This window comes from Lobosporangium transversale (genome assembly GCF_002105155.1).
Source record: "Lobosporangium transversale strain NRRL 3116 chromosome Unknown BCR41scaffold_38, whole genome shotgun sequence".
Classification (NCBI taxonomy): Eukaryota; Fungi; Mortierellomycota; class Mortierellomycetes; order Mortierellales; family Mortierellaceae; genus Lobosporangium; species Lobosporangium transversale.
Window position 1 is genome coordinate 280,247 of NW_019029016.1, and position 20,117 is coordinate 300,363.

Genomic DNA, 20,117 nt, shown 5'->3' on the forward strand with positions numbered 1-20,117 from the left:
AGCTGTCTTGCGAGGCTTGCTGGCCTCCTGGTACTCCTCAGCAGCTTTAATTCGGGCTGCAATATCATTTTTAGTGATAGTTGCAGTCTTTTCATGATCAGGGGCTGGCTTGAGACCCTTTGCGTACACAAAATTATCCATGCGCAGATCGGTGATTTGGCGTGCTGTAACGGCCAGATGAGATCGCATGACATGCCCAAAATCTGCGACGATCTGCCGTAATGCAGGATCGTGCACTTTGTGAAAGTATTCTGCCAGGAATTCGTCCAAGGGTCGCGTAGCGTGGGCCTGACGTTCCTGTAGTTGGGATAACCACTTGTCCACTCGTTGAAAAGAAGTGGTCTCCTGAGGCCAAGGCAACTCAAGAGAGGGCGCTTTGTACTGCTGATCTGGGTTCTTGGGATAGAGGACGTACTCGGTGAGGATGTTATCGTCGCCAGAGTTGTCCGGGGGACGGAAGAAATGAGAGCCGTCAAGGGAAGGTACAGCCGCTTTGAGGGTATCAGAGAGGACAAGTATCTTGGCCTGTGGGCGATCAATGGTGATGGGGGAAGGGGAAGAGGAGGAAGGGTTGGCCTGCGTAAGGGCAGCCACCTGCTGACGAAGAGTGTTGATTTCATGAAGGAGTGCATTATGAGTGTTGTCGGTAGAATTGTCGCTCATTGGAACGAATAGATAATAGTCTGCAACGGATGAGTTCCAGGAGCGACGAGAAGAAAGATGTAGATCAGAGTTGCAGGGCAGAGGGATCTTTTTATTTAGTTTATTTTTCTTTATTTCTCGTCGGATTTTCAATGAAGAAAGGTGACACATACGGACATGGTACCGTAGACAATGACTATAAAATTAATACAATGAAATATTATGCTTTATCAGACATCGAAAATCCCAGGGCACAAGGGGCTGACCACCAGGCCGCATTCCAGCTGTACAGGTTACCCAACATAACTCGTAAGCCACCCACGTCGAGAAGGCAATGCATTGGCAAGATGTTGTTCACAACAATTGAAAGAAAGAAAGAAAGAAAGAAAGAAAGAAAGAGAGAGAGAGAGAATAAAAAAAGATCGTATTGATTTTAGTATTTCAGTACCAGTATCACATACTAGTACTGCGTACTAAAATAACGAAAATTTAGTATGACATACTCGTACTGCGTACCAAAATGCCATTTTTTTTCCACAAACAATCAATCAAGCATGCACTGATTCTAAGCACTCACATTAAAGATACATTGATACTAAAAACACGCCCGCACAAATCATATGTAGTGATACTACTACTTGTTTTATGCAATACTATTATTCTCCAATAGTTCCACTCTTTGCAGATGCTGTGATCGTGTTGCCCGCACTCCCAGTTGCCGCATGGCCACATAGTACTGCTCTTGAGGCAGCTTAGTGAGGCAAGTCCGAAGAAAGTGGTAGGACCTTGTAATAAACCACCCTTTCTTGATGTTACTTGGGACCTTGACTACAATTCTTTTAGCTTGCCTCTCCAGCTGACTACTGCAGCCCTCACATGTTGGCAACCTTCCCTTATTGGTAACGACGTCGGTGAGAACACTGAATGGATAGTTTGCTGTGCTTTCTGTGGCTGCTTAATACAATCCACCTTTGGATCTTCTTTAGAGCTTCCGTGGCTCTCAATTGAATCCTCTTCAGAGCTTCCGTGGCTGGCATCAACATGTGGCGCCTCAGTTCTGCTCTTTTCAAAGAGGACAATAAAATATTCAACCTCATTTTGCATTGGATTTGTGCGAGCCACATTTTAGTATCATGGAAAGAAGATCTTAGTATCACTTTCCATGGGGTTTGTGCGGGTAAGTTTTAGGTTAGTATCACTTGCATGTTGTCACGAACAGCAAGCAATGTCTAGCTCATGAATTGATGAATGACTTTTGTCTGATTCGAATCTGAAAAAGATCACGTGTGCTTGATTAATTTGTTCCGCTCATTTCCTTCACTCATTCCTCCATGCATAGTTTGCCTGTCAAGCCAAGTCGCGTCTCCTAGTTTTCTAGCTCCGTGAATAGCTCCAAGGATTCTAGAAGAGCTATAAACCAATAACCAAGACTTATAGTGCCAAGGAACCTTGAAATAAGATTGCACCAGATATCTTCCTCGGATCCTGTGTATTAAGTTAACTCAACACTTGGAGTTCCGCATATGGTAAAAGTCCTTAGGAAATATTTGAGTAAGCTTTATTTAGAGTTCTTGAAGCGCGTCTCCGCTTCAGTCAAACAAGTATAAATATGATAGATTTGTAACATAGTAAACCTCAGTCTGCAATAAAACTATTCTTGAATCTCCTAAGTTCATTCTTGTTCCTAAATCACTTACCTTCTCTTGCAATCGTCCTGTCAGTCCTTGACACATGTTTATTTATGAATGTCAACTCTTGTGTTAGTATCACTTGCATCTTTGTTTATGAATGTCTACACTCCAGTCTCACTGTTTTGCAAAATGTGCAAAAAAGTGGATTTTATATACGTTCTGCGATGCTCATTGGCTAGATTCACATTTAATTCAAAAATTTTTATTTTAAATTGGCTGGCAAAGGGTAAGAGGAGAAAGACAAGCAAAAAATCAGCCAATTGAATTGTGGTTTTAGAATAAATATTTTGAATTAAATGTGAATTTAGCCAATGAGCATCGCAGAACGTATATAAAATCCACTTTTTTGCACATTTTGCAAAACAGTGAGACTGGAGTGTAGTATCACTTCCATGTGCTCTCAAAAAAAAATGGGCGCTCGGGGCGAGGATGGAAATAATACTAATATGCATTTACGGGGTTCATCTCCCAAAGTGCCTGAGTGCTCCATATACGCATATTCGCGTTCTCAGGATCCATAGAAAACCAGATACTCTATAGTAAAGTCCCTCATTTCGGCCCCAAACGTGTTGAAACTTCTAGAGTCGATAAAGCAACCGAAAATATATCTTTCAAAACAGGAAATTGTATTTTTGGGTAAAAATTGAAAATGTTTATATTCAAAAGTTTGAGAACTAGGGCATCTTGAAGTCAAGGTTTCTACGGAAATTGTCTAGCTTTTAGACAAAATATTGCAGAACCATCAGAATATTTCCAAAACTGACCAAACTTTCCAAAAAGTAAGAATATGTAGTGCATAATATAATGTACTAAGGGACCATACGTGTTCTTATAAAAGGAACCCGAAGTTCCTTAATGAATAAAACCGAAAAATCCCTAAAAAATGATATATTTCTCTCTTCAGCTATAAGTAAAGTCTATGAAAAATGCTTGGATTTTGGAAAACTAAGACTCTATACAAAGCTATGTAACGTATCTATCATATACTATGTGGAAAAGCGCTTTGATGTATTTTTGAGGGAAAGGCAGACACTTTGGCTTGACATTGAACCTCATTTCGACCATTTTATAACCTTTAAACGGCAATAATTCCATAAATACTTCAAGGATTAAGACCAAAAAATCCTTGCTTTGTAAGTACCAAAGTCTTATATCCCCCGATACCTCATCCATTTTTTCTATAATCGATATACATCCAGCAATAGCCTATTTTACTATTTGCGATAATCTAGCTGTCGAAGTCTTGTAAGTCCATTTTTTTACATTAGTTTTGTGCGGCAAACTTAATTTCTAATTTTAGACCAGGAGAGAAAAGTGGTTTTTTGTATTATTTGCAGCTTGTTGCTCTTTTTTGTTGGTCCTTCTCAATTATAAGATTTTTGTTAAGTAAACCATTTATATTTGAAGGAGAGCGACAAGCTCCCTCGTTTTTGGATAGGTCTGTTCGGACGTTTACTTGGTTCTGATCATTATAGCAAGTATAAATAGTTCGGTTAATACCGTCCTCAGTTAGTTTGTATATACAATTTGTTTATGTGTGAAGAATTCGACAACAGGTAGGTTTTGTGAACACTTTGCAATTGTGGAAAGGGGTTTGTATGTTTGCTATTATCACAGCGGGAGCCGACCTATAATGTGTCACTTCTTTTCTTTATTAATTCGCCGAAAATCCAGTCACTAAATAAAAATAAACAATTTTTTTTTTTTTTTTTTTTGCTACAAAACTATGGTGCCACAAAGATTGATCAGCATCTTCTTTTCTTTCGCCCTTCCGGAACACATCCACTGGCATACTTTAGAAGTTCCACTAATGAGTGATATTGATATTGAAAACAACGATGACCGCAACATCGATAGTTCCATTAACATCCATGACCTCCTGGTTCCTGAACCCCAGGCATATAACTTTATTCCAAACAAAGCCATCCTCGAACTTTTCCCAAATTTTGACAGAAAAGATTTCTTTGTCCCTGATCCAGAGAAAAAAGATCAGTATGAGGACCTTCGGGACACATTACAAACAACCATCGGCTCTTACCCCAAAAACAAGCTTCAGAAGTATTCTGCACCACCTATTACCGACCTACCATGGCCTGACAGTGCCAAGTTACGGCAGCAGTTCGACTCTGATCTGGCGTCCATTCAATCCAAGCTGGCTATCCATACGCGCCCCTTGGACAAGTATGTCTTGGATGCCATGCAAGACGACAGTCGCTCCGACGAGTCCACGCTATCAGCCATTGAGGGAGTTTCCGATCTCATCGAGCATATCAAGCAGATTAGCCATTACATCCACAACCTCCGAGTGCAGAACCTTGAGAGAGCTCATGGTCTACAGCTGCTTACCAGGAAAAGCAATGCCAAGACACCGGCTGTGGACTCCCAATCCCTTTTGGAGAAAAAGAAGCTTCTGTTATCCATCAAACGAAACCTGTATTCCAACAGCACAGGACGCGGTTCGAACAGGAACAGGCATGATCGAAACAATAATTTCCCTAGAAATAGCGCTCAGAGCAGCTATTCTAATCAAGGTCAGAGCAATCAGTCGCAGAGCCAGCCTGATAGCAACAACAACATCAGTGGCGGTAACCGGCATTTTTACAATGCCCGAGGCAACTCCAACAGGGGTCGCGAACGGGGTCGCGGCCGAGGGCATCAACAAACGACCGACCACCAGTAGGAGGCAGGATTCACTTATTCCAGCAAGCATGGGCGATGATCACAGACGAGCAATGGGTCCGGGACATAATAGCCAAAGGATTCAGGATCCCATTCAAGTCGCCACCTCCACTCTCATCCAGCCCAAGCAAGTCCCACAAGCTATCAGTGAAGGAAACAGAGTCCATAGAGAAAGAGATAGTGAGTCTTTTGGCCAAAAAAGCAATAGAAACAGTATCTTCCCCTACAGGCTTTTACAGTCGGATATTTACCATCCCCAAAAAGACAGGCGATCTTCGTCCTGTATTGAATCTCAAACCAATGAACCAATGTATACCGGACAGACATTTTAAGATGGAAAGTATCAAAAATGTCTGCTCCATGATGAACAAAAACGATTTTATGACGAGCATAGATCTATCAGACGCATTCATGCATGTTCTGGTACATCCTTCGTCGAGGAAATATCTTCAGTTCGAATGGCAGGGACACCATTACCAGTTCCGAGTCCTTCCATTCGGGCTCTCTCTGTCCCCCCTTATATTTACGAAGATGTTGCGCCCTGTCCTCAGGTGGGCAAGACGCCAGGGAATCCGAATGACGGCTTACATAGACGATCTTCTAATTATAGCTCCCAGCAGAGAACGAGCCATACAATACACCCAGCGCGTCCTATCAAAGCTTCAATCATTAGGCTTCTTAGTGAAAGAAGAAAAGTCAACGCTAGAACCAACGCAAGTCATAGAGCATCTGGGCTTTACCATCAACAGCAGAAACATGACACTCTCGATCCCTCAACACAAAATCAGAGACATTCGCAGGGAAGCGCGCAAAATAAGGAACAATGGCGTTTGCAGCTTAAGAAGTTTATCCGCCTTCATCGGGAAAGCAATGGCAATGACAGCAGCCGTATTTCCAGCTCGACTGATGTGCCAGCGCCTTCTCCAGATAAAGAACGACGCCCTTCGACAAGGCCACAAATGGACCGACACGATCACAGTGACAGAGTCGGCAAAGGACAACCTCACATGGTGGATAGACAACCTCCAGCATTGGAACGGACAAACATGGCTCACGGAGAGGACAGAAGTCGACGTTTACACAGATGCCTCGGACACAGGGTGGGGTATCGTCGTAGACGATTCGACCTATGCAGGGCGATGGACAGCCTCACAGTCTCACGAGCACATCAACGTCAAAGAACTGCGGACAGTTCTATTTGCGACAAAGCTTCCCCAACTGCAGGGCAAGACAGTGAACATAATTTGCGACAACATGACCACACTGGCACACATCCAACGGTTCGGAGGGACTCGCTCAGCTCCATTGATGGAAATAGCGGACACCATTTGGAAGCATTGCCTAGCAACAGGGACACGACTCAAGACAACATATGTCCCATCATCATTCAACCCAGCGGATGCACCATCACGCAGGATGCAATCGCAGTTGGAATGGAGCATTCATCAGGACTTCTTCGATTATCTACAGAAGATCTGGGGCCCGCATCAGACGGATCTGTTTGCATCATCAATCAACAACAAAACAGAGAGGTTCATGTCATGGAAGCCAGACCCCTTAGCGATCAACTTCGATGCACTACGGCACCCATGGAGCAATCTGGGGAATTTGTACATCTGCGCGCCATGGAACCTGATCCCTCAGGCCCTTCAGAAGCTGAGGCTAGAGAAACTACAAGCGACGATCGTAGCTCCGAACTGGCCCAGCGCCCTATGGTATCCAACTCTTCAAGCGATGGCGACTTGTGCCCCCAGAGAGATCCCACGCAAGTATGTCCTCCCAGCTCCAGGACAAGATCAAAACGTTCTAGCAAAGAATCCGCACTGGACACTGCAAGCATGGCGCGTAAACGGCGCTATTACACAGACCTAGGTTTAGACAGCGAAGCAGCGGAGACTATACTAGATAACCCTCAGACACAGCGACGGCACAAAAAATACGCCCCAGCGCAACAAGTGTTCATCGATTGGGCCAGGCAAAATGACAGGGATCCATTCACCCCCAATCCGATCCTTTTAGTTAACTATCTCAATCATCAGATGCGCAACCGTCCATGGTCTCCCGCCACCACTCTGCAGAAACGCTCAGCCATTTTAGCTCTATTTCCAGACAAATCAGCGTTTGACAAGAGCCATGTGTATAAGGACTTCATTACAGCCATCAAGGCCAAACACATTCGACCTAGCAACGCATTGAGCATCAATCTCAACCCAGCTCTTGATTATATTCGATCCCTTCCTTCTAACGAGGAAATGTCATTCCTTCAGCTCACGAGAAAGCTTTGTTGGCTTCTAGGCGTTTGTGGGTTCCTTCGTCCAGACGACATTCGATGTATAGACCTGACCAAGACTACATGGACCACAAGCCAACTCATGCTCTTCATTCCTATTCCCAAAGAGAAACGACTTGGGAACCGCATCGAGAAGACAGTTTGTATTCGTTCCAACAGTGATCCGAAACTGTGCCCTGTGAATACATTTGCTGCGTATTTGCAAAGATTAACAGATCATCCACTGGAGGTACCACATCCGAAGGATGACAGTCTGACAATTCAACCTCTCATCCGACATTCCAAATATTTGAATCGAGCAGTATCAGCAGAAACCATTTCCAATCACATGGACTCGATCTCAACTAAGATCCCAGAAGTGGAAAAGGCTTCCCGACGTATCAAGCCACGCGCACTCGGCTCTACAGCTGCAGCTACAGCAGGGGTATCGATTGACGACATCATCGCTCATGGTAATTGGTCTTCTCCGGAAACTTTCCAATATTTCTACCGCATGGCTAGTCAGACAAGAACGAATTTTACTGAGATCACCCTGGGACAAAACTCTGGATGCACATTATAGGTCGGCTCCCGCTGTGATAATTACACAGCGTTCTCGAATAATATGAAGAGAAAAGCATATTATCCGAGGGAGCCGACCTATAATGTCCCACCCTCCTCTCCCTAAGCTAGCCTGGTCCGGAGCTCAAGTCGAAGATGCTGATCAATCTTTGTGGCACCATAGTTTTGTAGCAAAAAAAAAAAAAAAAAAAAAAAAAAAAATTTGTTTATTTTTATTTAGTGACTATGGATTTTCGGCGAATTAATAAAGAAAAGAAGTGACACATTATAGGTCGGCTCCCGCTGTGATAATTCGTAATTGGCCAAGGGAGAGAATCTCGTTTGAGAATAGGATATTCTGTCGTTTTTTTTTAATAAAAAGCCTTGTCCTGCCATTGATCTCCAAACTGTGTGCGCACCGTCCAGTGCCGACTCTGGCATTGCCGTTGTTGATTCCAGATGTAACAAGGTAGTTGAATGCTCGGAGCCCAATCACCAACTTTTTATTTATTCCAATATCATCCATCTTCACGATTTTTAGCTGGTTGGAGTATTGAGTGAAAAGCTCTTCTGTTGGGACACTTGATGGAACAGCATCGTGTGATTCTGCATGGGGATCTGTCCAGTTGTCTCTTGAATAAAGCTCTGCAAGTTATTGTCAAACTATTTTCTCCAGCGACAATTACTGCGCCCATCAAACGCTCTAGTCCTTCATCCCCACCAGCCCCTATTACAGGGAGGTGCTCAGGAGTGGCTGGCTCGTGTGTTTCCAGAAACTGACTTTCTAATTTTGCTGCTTTGACTTTGACCTTTCCCTGGTCATCGTCGACTTTCAAGATCTTGTGGGGCTCTGGGAGGATGGATCGCACGAGCTCCGGTGCTTCTGGGTGAGGATCATTGCACGCCCATTGATGTGATACACAGAGGCGTTCATGTTCACGAGTGTTGACTGCAACATATTAGTTGGTACTGAACCACAGAGGCTCGTCCAGATGTCTGTAGTGTCTTCAATATCGGAATGGGGTCGTTGTGATCCTACTATCGCATCTGTCTGGTGAGCTCCATCATTGTCTTCATCAACAATGCTTTCCTGAAATTCTCCTGTGATCTCTTCACATCTTCTGCAATGATTCTTGGCTTTTTTTCGAGGGACCGTTTTTTGACATCTTGGACAAACAACTTGAGTGCCATCAACATAATCTCCGGTTTTCAGAGGTCGAAACACTAAAGCCTCGCCATTAAAAAATGTCACCAAGTCCTATCATGGGAAAGAATATGATGTGAGGTTTTTGCTTTTTTTTTTTTTTTTTTTTTTTTTTTTTCAACACAATTACTTTTCACACCTTTGAAGTCATCGCAGCCAGTTCTCTAAAAAAAAATTAATGACAGAACTTTTGAGCCATTGTTCGAGGTACTTTTGAGCCATTGTTCGAGGTACTTTTGAGCCTCTGTCGAGGTACTTTTGAGCGAGTGTACAGATTCTAGTATTTCAGGACTAGTATGACATACTAGTACTAATACTAGAGTTGAGTACTAAAGTTACAGATTTTAGTATTGCTTCAGTACATACCGATTTTTTTTTGCCATTCTTTGGATGCATGTCACGGGAAAGGTAGCCGACTATTATACAATCCCCCTTCCACAGCTGCAAAGTATCCAAACTCACCATCCCTCTTCACAAAACCTGTCGTACAGACCATCTGGTCTCTATGGTTCCTGAGAACGCGGATATGCGTATATGGAGTACTCAGGCACTCTGGGAGCATTGTAGAGATGGATTTCATAAATGCATATTAATATCAATTTCACCCTCGTCCCGAGCGCTCTTTTTTCTGATGAAGTGATACTAGACGCAGTATGAGTATGTTATACTAAACTTTCGTTAGTTTGGTACGCAGTACGAGTATACCATACTGGGCACTTGATACTAAAGTCAATACGATCTTTTTATATCTATATGGATTCGATAACATACCTCTAGCAAAAAAGGGGCCGGAAAGGTGTTTTGTTTTTCTTTAGGCAGGAAATAAAAAATGAAAATGGTAAATGGGGCTAGATGCACTAAAAGAGTGGAGGCAAGTAAATGGTGGACATGGTGCATCGTGATGATATAGCTTGATATATGGTGTTTGCTGATATTTTTTTGGTGATTGATTTTTTACTAATTAATTTTTACTGATTTTTTCCCACAAACTCATAGGCGGATCAGATCCAGTTTTCTGCGCTCCATACTAGCAGAAATCAGCCGCCTATTACATACAAAGGAAGGAAAAAATCAGTAGGAAAAAATCAGCAGACACCATATATCAAACTATACCATCACGATGCACTATGTTCACCGTTTACTTGCCTCCACTCTTTTAGCGCATCTAGCCCCATTTACCATTTTCATTTTTTATTTCCTGCCTAAAGAAAAACAAAACACCTTTCCGGCCCCTTTTTTGCTAGAGGTATGTTATCGAATCCATACAGATATAAAAAGATCGTATTGACTTTAGTATCAAGTGCCCAGTATGGTATACTCGTACTGCGTACCAAACTAACGAAAGTTTAGTATAACATACTCATACTGCGTCTAGTATCACTTCATCAGAAAAAAGAGCGCTCGGGACGAGGGCGAAATTGATATTAATATGCATTTATGAGATCCATTTCTACAATACTCCTAGAGTGCCTGAGTACTCCATATACGTACATCCGCGTTCTCAGGAACCATGGAGACTAGATGCTCTATATGACAAGTTTTGTGAAGAGGGATGGTGAGTTTGCATCCAAAGAATGGCAAAAAAAATCGGTATGTACTGAAGCAAATACTAAAATCTGCAACTTTAGTACTCAACTCTAGTATTAGTACTGTATGTCGTAATAGTCCTAGAATACTAGAATCTGTACACTCATAAAAAAAAGAATCACCGGTGTAAAGAAACACACCACAGATCGCACAGTATCTACTCGCTCCTTGGTTGCTTCTCGTCTTGAGAGCTTCAAATACATCTTTTCGGATCATTTGGGGTTGTGATAGCATGTTGTTGCAAGTGGATGGGTATGAATGAATGCGAATGGGTATAAATGAATGTGAAGGGAGGGGAGATATTTTTGAAAGCCTTTCAATGTCAAAAGTGATCAGCTTCCAGAAATTTTTTTATTTTTGCATCTTTCTTTCTTCCTGGCTAATCCATCAATCCATTCATTGAATCCAACCTGTTCATCTATTGAATCTATTAAATCCATCCATCCATTATTCTGTTGAATCAATATCTATTCACTATCGGCTCCTTTCATCTTACTGTAAAAATCCATATCTCGAATTATTCAACATAATTACCAAAGGTAATAATAATGATAATGTGAATCCGTGAGATTACATGTTGTTCCTTGAATGCGTATCCAGGTCATTGTGGGCCTATTTGGCCATTTAATTGAATGTGCACTCGCTTTTTACCGTTTAATTGATCGCGCGCTCTTTCTCTCTTCCATCATTTTATTGGTCGCGCACTCTCTTTATCATCACGCACTCTCTTTTTACTATTTAGTCGATTGCACACTCTTTTTTTCCCCTTTAATTGATCACGCACTCTCTCTTTACCATTAAATTGATTGTGCACTCTCTCTTCACCATAAAAATGATTGCACTCTTTACCATTAAATTGATCGCGTACTCTCTTTCTTTATCATAAATTCATCCTTTAATTGATCGCACTCTCTTTTTTTATGAGTGTACAGATTTTAGTATTTCAGGACTATTACGACATACAGTACTAATACTAGAGTTGAGTACTAAAGTTGCAGATTTTAGTATTTGCTTCAGTACATACCGATTTTTTTTGCCATTCTTTGGATGCAAACTCACCATCCCTCTTCACAAAACTTGTCATATAGAGCATCTAGTCTCCATGGTTCCTGAGAACGCGGATGTACGTATATGGAGTACTCAGGCACTCTAGGAGTATTGTAGAAATGGATCTCATAAATGCATATTAATATCAATTTCGCCCTCGTCCCGAGCGCTCTTTTTTCTGATGAAGTGATACTAGACGCAGTATGAGTATGTTATACTAAACTTTCGTTAGTTTGGTACGCAGTACGAGTATACCATACTGGGCACTTGATACTAAAGTCAATACGATCTTTTTATATCTGTATGGATTCGATAACATACCTCTAGCAAAAAAGGGGCCGGAAAGGTGTTTTGTTTTTCTTTAGGCAGGAAATAAAAAATGAAAATGGTAAATGGGGCTAGATGCGCTAAAAGAGTGGAGGCAAGTAAACGGTGAACATAGTGCATCGTGATGGTATAGTTTGATATATGGTGTCTGCTGATTTTTTCCTACTGATTTTTTCCTTCCTTTGTATGTAATAGGCGGCTGATTTCTGCTAGTATGGAGCGCAGAAAACTGGATCTGATCCGCCTATGAGTTTGTGGGAAAAAATCAGTAAAAATTAATTAGTAAAAAATCAATCACCAAAAAAATATCAGCAAACACCATATATCAAGCTATATCATCACGATGCACCATGTCCACCATTTACTTGCCTCCACTCTTTTAGTGCATCTAGCCCCATTTACCATTTTCATTTTTTATTTCCTGCCTAAAGAAAAACAAAACACCTTTCCGGCCCCTTTTTTGCTAGAGGTATGTTATCGAATCCATATAGATATAAAAAGATCGTATTGACTTTAGTATCAAGTGCCCAGTATGGTATACTCGTACTGCGTACCAAACTAACGAAAGTTTAGTATAACATACTCATACTGCGTCTAGTATCACTTCATCAGAAAAAAGAGCGCTCGGGACGAGGGTGAAATTGATATTAATATGCATTTATGAAATCCATCTCTACAATGCTCCCAGAGTGCCTGAGTACTCCATATACGCATATCCGCGTTCTCAGGAACCATAGAGACCAGATGGTCTGTACGACAGGTTTTGTGAAGAGGGATGGTGAGTTTGGATACTTTGCAGCTGTGGAAGGGGGATTGTATAATAGTCGGCTACCTTTCCCGTGACATGCATCCAAAGAATGGCAAAAAAAAATCGGTATGTACTGAAGCAATACTAAAATCTGTAACTTTAGTACTCAACTCTAGTATTAGTACTAGTATGTCATACTAGTCCTGAAATACTAGAATCTGTACACTCGCTCAAAAGTACCTCGACAGAGGCTCAAAAGTACCTCGAACAATGGCTCAAAAGTACCTCGAACAATGGCTCAAAAGTTCTGTCATTAATTTTTTTTTAGAGAACTGGCTGCGATGACTTCAAAGGTGTGAAAAGTAATTGTGTTGAAAAAAAAAAAAAAAAAAAAAAAAAAAAAGCAAAAACCTCACATCATATTCTTTCCCATGATAGGACTTGGTGACATTTTTTAATGGCGAGGCTTTAGTGTTTCGACCTCTGAAAACCGGAGATTATGTTGATGGCACTCAAGTTGTTTGTCCAAGATGTCAAAAAACGGTCCCTCGAAAAAAAGCCAAGAATCATTGCAGAAGATGTGAAGAGATCACAGGAGAATTTCAGGAAAGCATTGTTGATGAAGACAATGATGGAGCTCACCAGACAGATGCGATAGTAGGATCACAACGACCCCATTCCGATATTGAAGACACTACAGACATCTGGACGAGCCTCTGTGGTTCAGTACCAACTAATATGTTGCAGTCAACACTCGTGAACATGAACGCCTCTGTGTATCACATCAATGGGCGTGCAATGATCCTCACCCAGAAGCACCGGAGCTCGTGCGATCCATCCTCCCAGAGCCCCACAAGATCTTGAAAGTCGACGATGACCAGGGAAAGGTCAAAGTCAAAGCAGCAAAATTAGAAAGTCAGTTTCTGGAAACACACGAGCCAGCCACTCCTGAGCACCTCCCTGTAATAGGGGCTGGTGGGGATGAAGGACTAGAGCGTTTGATGGGCGCAGTAATTGTCGCTGGAGAAAATAGTTTGACAATAACTTGCAGAGCTTTATTCAAGAGACAACTGGACAGATCCCCATGCAGAATCACACGATGCTGTTCCATCAAGTGTCCCAACAGAAGAGCTTTTCACTCAATACTCCAACCAGCTAAAAATCGTGAAGATGGATGATATTGGAATAAATAAAAAGTTGGTGATTGGGCTCCGAGCATTCAACTACCTTGTTACATCTGGAATCAACAACGGCAATGCCAGAGTCGGCACTGGACGGTGCGCACACAGTTTGGAGATCAATGGCAGGACAAGGCTTTTTATTAAAAAAAAACGACAGAATATCCTATTCTCAAACGAGATTCTCTCCCTTGGCCAATTACGAATTATCACAGCGGGAGCCGACCTATAATGTGTCACTTCTTTTCTTTATTAATTCGCCGAAAATCCATAGTCACTAAATAAAAATAAACAAATTTTTTTTTTTTTTTTTTTTTTTTTTTTGCTACAAAACTATGGTGCCACAAAGATTGATCAGCATCTTCGACTTGAGCTCCGGACCAGGCTAGCTTAGGGAGAGGAGGGTGGGACATTATAGGTCGGCTCCCTCGGATAATATGCTTTTCTCTTCATATTATTCGAGAACGCTGTGTAATTATCACAGCGGGAGCCGACCTATAATGTGCATCCAGAGTTTTGTCCCAGGGTGATCTCAGTAAAATTCGTTCTTGTCTGACTAGCCATGCGGTAGAAATATTGGAAAGTTTCCGGAGAAGACCAATTACCATGAGCGATGATGTCGTCAATCGATACCCCTGCTGTAGCTGCAGCTGTAGAGCCGAGTGCGCGTGGCTTGATACGTCGGGAAGCCTTTTCCACTTCTGGGATCTTAGTTGAGATCGAGTCCATGTGATTGGAAATGGTTTCTGCTGATACTGCTCGATTCAAATATTTGGAATGTCGGATGAGAGGTTGAATTGTCAGACTGTCATCCTTCGGATGTGGTACCTCCAGTGGATGATCTGTTAATCATGGAGCAATCTGGGGAATTTGTACATCTGCGCGCCATGGAACCTGATCCCTCAGGCCCTCCAGAAGCTGAGGCTAGAGAAACTACAAGCGACGATCGTAGCTCCGAACTGGCCCAGCGCCCTATGGTATCCAACTCTTCAAGCGATGGCGACTTGTGCCCCCAGAGAGATCCCACGCAAGTATGTCCTCCCAGCTCCAGGACAAGATCAAAACGTTCTAGCAAAGAATCCGCACTGGACACTGCAAGCATGGCGCGTAAACGGCGCTATTACACAGACCTAGGTTTAGACAGCGAAGCAGCGGAGACTATACTAGATAACCCTCAGACACAGCGACGGCACAAAAAATACGCCCCAGCGCAACAAGTGTTCATCGATTGGGCCAGGCAAAATGACAGGGATCCATTCACCCCCAATCCGATCCTTTTAGTTAACTATCTCAATCATCAGATGCGCAACCGTCCATGGTCTCCCGCCACCACTCTGCAGAAACGCTCAGCCATTTTAGCTCTATTTCCAGACAAATCAGCGTTTGACAAGAGCCATGTGTATAAGGACTTCATTACAGCCATCAAGGCCAAACACATTCGACCTAGCAACGCATTGAGCATCAATCTCAACCCAGCTCTTGATTATATTCGATCCCTTCCTTCTAACGAGGAAATGTCATTCCTTCAGCTCACGAGAAAGCTTTGTTGGCTTCTAGGCGTTTGTGGGTTCCTTCGTCCAGACGACATTCGATGTATAGACCTGACCAAGACTACATGGACCACAAGCCAACTCATGCTCTTCATTCCTATTCCCAAAGAGAAACGACTTGGGAACCGCATCGAGAAGACAGTTTGTATTCGTTCCAACAGTGATCCGAAACTGTGCCCTGTGAATACATTTGCTGCGTATTTGCAAAGATTAACAGATCATCCACTGGAGGTACCACATCCGAAGGATGACAGTCTGACAATTCAACCTCTCATCCGACATTCCAAATATTTGAATCGAGCAGTATCAGCAGAAACCATTTCCAATCACATGGACTCGATCTCAACTAAGATCCCAGAAGTGGAAAAGGCTTCCCGACGTATCAAGCCACGCGCACTCGGCTCTACAGCTGCAGCTACAGCAGGGGTATCGATTGACGACATCATCGCTCATGGTAATTGGTCTTCTCCGGAAACTTTCCAATATTTCTACCGCATGGCTAGTCAGACAAGAACGAATTTTACTGAGATCACCCTGGGACAAAACTCTGGATGCACATTATAGGTCGGCTCCCGCTGTGATAATTTTTTATTTCTTTCCCTTCTACGATTTTTGACCTCTCGCAATTCGTGCGGTCGATGGAACTGTTTTTTTTTTTTTTTTTTTTTTTTTCTGTCAAAACCAACTACTCTCTTTGTGAATAAGGGCCCTGCAATGAAGGAATGAAGGCAACACCTGTTGCAGAGAGGAAAAGTAAAAAAAAAAAGAAAGAGAGAGAGACGGTAATACCTGTTGCAGAAGGAAACACTTGTGGTAGTGAGAGGAAAAGAAGAAAGAAGGTTTCAGCTTTTGCAAAGAGAGAAAAAAAAAAAGAGAAGAGGATGGAGGATGTCAGATGCAGAGAGAGAAAAAGAGAGAAGAGGGTGCAGAAAGAGAGAAAAGAGAGAGAAGGGGAACAATGACGAAAAGAAAAGAAAGAAAAGACCAAAAGCAAATCGTGAGAAAAATAAAATGAATGAATGTGAAGTGGCCCCCCTGAAAATGATCAGCGCGAGATGACGTTGCCCACGATACATTTTTTTTTTTTGTGCTAGACATTTGTTGTGTTTCCAACTTATTTAATTTACAAAGAGAGTATTAAAAGAACCCTTCCGATGAAGATTAATAAAAAAAAAACAAATAAATAAAATAATAAATAAAAAAAATATATAAATAAATAAAAAAAACTAAAGAGGCAATTGATGACGAAGAAATAATGGTGGAAAGAGTGAATCAAGCGTATCGGGAATATTCAATACACGAAGATCTTCGAGACTCCGTACTCGGCTCAGTGCAACGTATGCTTGCCCAGAACAAAACATGCTGCTCAAGTCCACCAGGGCTGCGGGTAGAGTCATTCCTTGTCCTCGATGAACTGTCAAACCGTACGCCAACAACAAAGGGAACTGGCTCCTTGATCTTCCACCCTTGCTGACCTGACGAACAATCCGCTGAACATTCACCACCCTGTTCTGAGCTCGCTCCAACTGCACCCGGATGCCGTCTCCAATTTCGACCACAACCCCGAACGTCCCATTGATGATATCTCTTGAAAGATTCGTCGTAATGATGACTCTTGCTCCTTCCCACAAGACTAGGTTAGTCAACAAACCTGTCTCTCTCTCCATCATCTTTGATCTTTCATCCCCATCTTGGCCTGGTCTGGAGCCAATATCATCCATTGCCCGGAACACTCTGATGTCTTCTTCCCGCACCAATTGCCTCGTCAGATTCTCATTGACCGATTGTACTTTGGATACCCTTGCCGATATGAACGTGTGGGGCTTACTCAGTTGGTCATCCACATCCAAATCCAGCTCCCGCGCTCGTAATATTTTCATCACAAAATCCAGCTCTTCCTGCGAATTCGGACCTCTTCTAATGATCGAAAGAAAGTGAAAGAAATGATCTTGGTCCGGCCCCTGTTGGCGACAAGGGGAAATAAAGTTGATCCTTGTGAATTGCGCAAAGACTGGTGTTTGCCACACCCATTCCTGATGCATGTCTGCATCCCCTCTCCATCCTCTCGACCCACCCTTCCCTTCCCTGATCCGCACCACTGGCCCGAGCTGTCCAAAATCTCCAAAGCAGACTACAGGGATACCTCCGAAGGGCAGATTAACCACATCTGGATCTCTACCTCTGCCAATTGCCTTCAAAGCCAAGTCCATTTGCGACAACATCGTGGCCGACACCATCGATATCTCATCCACAATAATACATGGTTGTCTTCCTCGAGCCCAAATCTGATGAATGTTCCAGCCAAGGGTAAATAAGTTTGGGATGGAGACCTCCCGATCCGGGAGCTGTGTCACTTCCGCGCCAAAGAACCGATGGATGGTCATCCCATTCACATTCACAGCAGCCACACCCGAAGGCGCGAGCACCACTGGCTCGTACAACCCAGCCCCTTGAAGTCGGATCACGAGCTTACGCAAGAGTGTGGACTTTCCTGTTCCTGCTGGGCCCGACACAAAGTACATTCCAGGGCTCATCATTATCCTCTCCAGCGCCTCTTGCTGCTCCTCATTAAGCTCTACCCCTTCGTCATCCACCTGCATTTCATCTTCGTTGCCGTTATTTGGGGCCGGTAAAAGTGGCAACACTGTCTCCATGACATGATTCGGAAGAACTGCTAACCCAAGTTCAAAGATGGAATTCATTTCAGAAACTTCCAACCATCTGTCGCAATCAATCCTCATTGGCAAGTGCAGCATCATTAAATGAGCGCAGGTGTCATCCAAATCCACCATCGGTGTCCTTCGATGGCGCACCACACAAAAATGGTCTCCTTCGTATGCCTTGTATTTCCTTGGAGGATTATGCCCATCCAGATATGTACATTGAGGATCAGGAGCCAGATCATCATATGGAGGTTCCCGTTGTTGCCCTGCCACTCGTCCAAACACCTGCCGGAACTTCTTGTAGAACTCTGGATAGGTCATAGTCTCAAAAAGGGTCCCTTGTGGACGGTTTAAATACTTTATCCAAGAGTCATCTTCAAAAACCTCCTCATCATCATCGTCTCGAACCGCACGGATGACTCCTTTTCGCTCCGATGGCAAATGTGTTGGGAGGTAGCGAACAGCATGGCTTTTACCAGACATGTAGTAGCTTCCTACATCCATCACCACCTCTGGCAGGGAAACACGATTGTAATAAAATTCTGCACGCCATTCAAAAATAAAAAAAAAAAAAAAAAAAAAAAGAATGAAAAATAAAAATTAAAATAAAAAGAACAAAAAAAAAAAAAATAAAATAAAATAAAAATAAAAAAAAGTTCAGTTAAGAATACAACAATTACATTGCACTAACAATAACAAGCTGTACTCCAAAAGCGCTTACTGTTTCCATCCCGGATCCTGACCATTCCATCATATTCTTGTTCTTGTCCTAACAATTTAACAGGCAATTATTCTTTTATTCTTTTTTTTTTTTTTTTTTTTTTTTTTTCCTCCTCCGCTTTTTACCTTGCTCTGTGACGACAGATCCCTCGTACGGAGTAGCTGACTCGGTAATGTACTTTGAAATATAATTTAAAGCGCGTGCTCCACGGTTCAGCTGAACATCAATGTTTGAACCACAGTACCGAAGGATATTTGCATTGTAATTGTTGATCATCCGGTCCTCTTCTTCACGTGCGTACAGAAATGTCTCTGTTGTTGGTTCAAACATTGTCCTTGGGCTTACTGGCTTTGGGAAGCCAAACCTGCACCGGACGACACCATCGCTTCCCTTCCGCATGCAATAAGCTTCTGTATGCTTATGGATCTGACAGGCATGGACAAGGCGGCGAAGGTATTCGCTCTCTGGGGTCGAGGAACAAGTGACGACAACGAGATCCTTGTCCTCTCCCGCGCACTGCTCTATCAGTGTCTCGATGCTTCTCCTTGCCCAAAGAACTGCATGTACATGTGGACATCCACGCTCCTGATACTCCACAACCCAAGCATAGGCTCTTAGCCCTCCCAACACATAGTCCGCCCACTCGCCGTGCACAAACGACCAGACTCTCCTCCACTCCCGCGAATATGTCATCACAAATGCCGGTACGTCTTCGATGGCTCCACGATAGTCACGTTCGATTTTGCTGAAGGCTGGGGAAGCCAAGTTGACGGACCATGTAATAAATACCTCTGGCGTCCCAAACTCTCGAAACATCGCCATCATATCTTGGCGGAGAGAGCTCTTGTATGAGCTCCCCATCCGGATGCTCTGAGGGATGGCAATCGTCCTCTCCCTGTCTATATGTCTTCCTGCTCGTATTGAATAAACAATAATATAAATATGACGCTGTATTAATATAGAAATACAGAACAATCAATTGAGACGATGTTTTTTTTTATTTTTTTTTTCCTTCATACCAGCGTAAACATCCTCACGACTTGTCCTTCGCCCTCCTTGCCTTGTTGAAGTTGTTGTACGGAGGCGGTAGCCGTACGCGCAATCCTTGGTAATCCAGTCGGCAATAAAGCAGATGAACCTCGCATTTCTGGCAAAATGAGGATCGAAGTGCAACATCCTGTATTTAGCGTAGGCCTTAATGCTGTAGTGTTCTTCCCCCTGTTCATCTGGCACCCGGAGAGAGACCTTGT

At 42.9% G+C, this 20,117-nt stretch overlaps 3 protein-coding genes across 3 annotated transcripts; 2 read left to right on the top strand and 1 right to left on the bottom strand.

Annotated features, from left to right (window-relative positions):
- Positions 1-8,674: 8,674 nt before the first annotated feature.
- BCR41DRAFT_399344 (hypothetical protein) lies at positions 8,675-9,608 on the bottom strand (the record flags this gene model as incomplete). The annotated part of the gene is made up of 3 exons (XM_022029055.1): positions 8,675-9,100; positions 9,235-9,337; positions 9,472-9,608. 3 exons carry the CDS (start codon positions 9,606-9,608, stop codon positions 8,675-8,677), a joined length of 666 nt encoding a protein of 221 aa, XP_021878352.1.
- Positions 9,609-12,603: 2,995 nt separating this feature from the next.
- Positions 12,604-13,933, top strand: BCR41DRAFT_411379 (hypothetical protein; the record flags this gene model as incomplete). Its single annotated transcript, XM_022029446.1, has 4 exons — positions 12,604-12,785; positions 12,932-13,059; positions 13,194-13,476; positions 13,503-13,933. Exons 1-4 carry the CDS (start codon positions 12,668-12,670, stop codon positions 13,931-13,933), a joined length of 960 nt encoding a protein of 319 aa, XP_021878353.1. The 5' UTR covers positions 12,604-12,667.
- A 2,805-nt stretch (positions 13,934-16,738) lies between these two features.
- BCR41DRAFT_373304 (hypothetical protein) lies at positions 16,739-19,485 on the top strand (the record flags this gene model as incomplete). Its single annotated transcript, XM_022026761.1, has 7 exons — positions 16,739-16,907; positions 17,191-17,318; positions 17,376-17,790; positions 17,829-17,999; positions 18,153-18,462; positions 18,515-18,677; positions 19,171-19,485. 7 exons carry the CDS (start codon positions 16,739-16,741, stop codon positions 19,483-19,485), a joined length of 1,671 nt encoding a protein of 556 aa, XP_021878354.1.
- Positions 19,486-20,117: the final 632 nt, after the last annotated feature.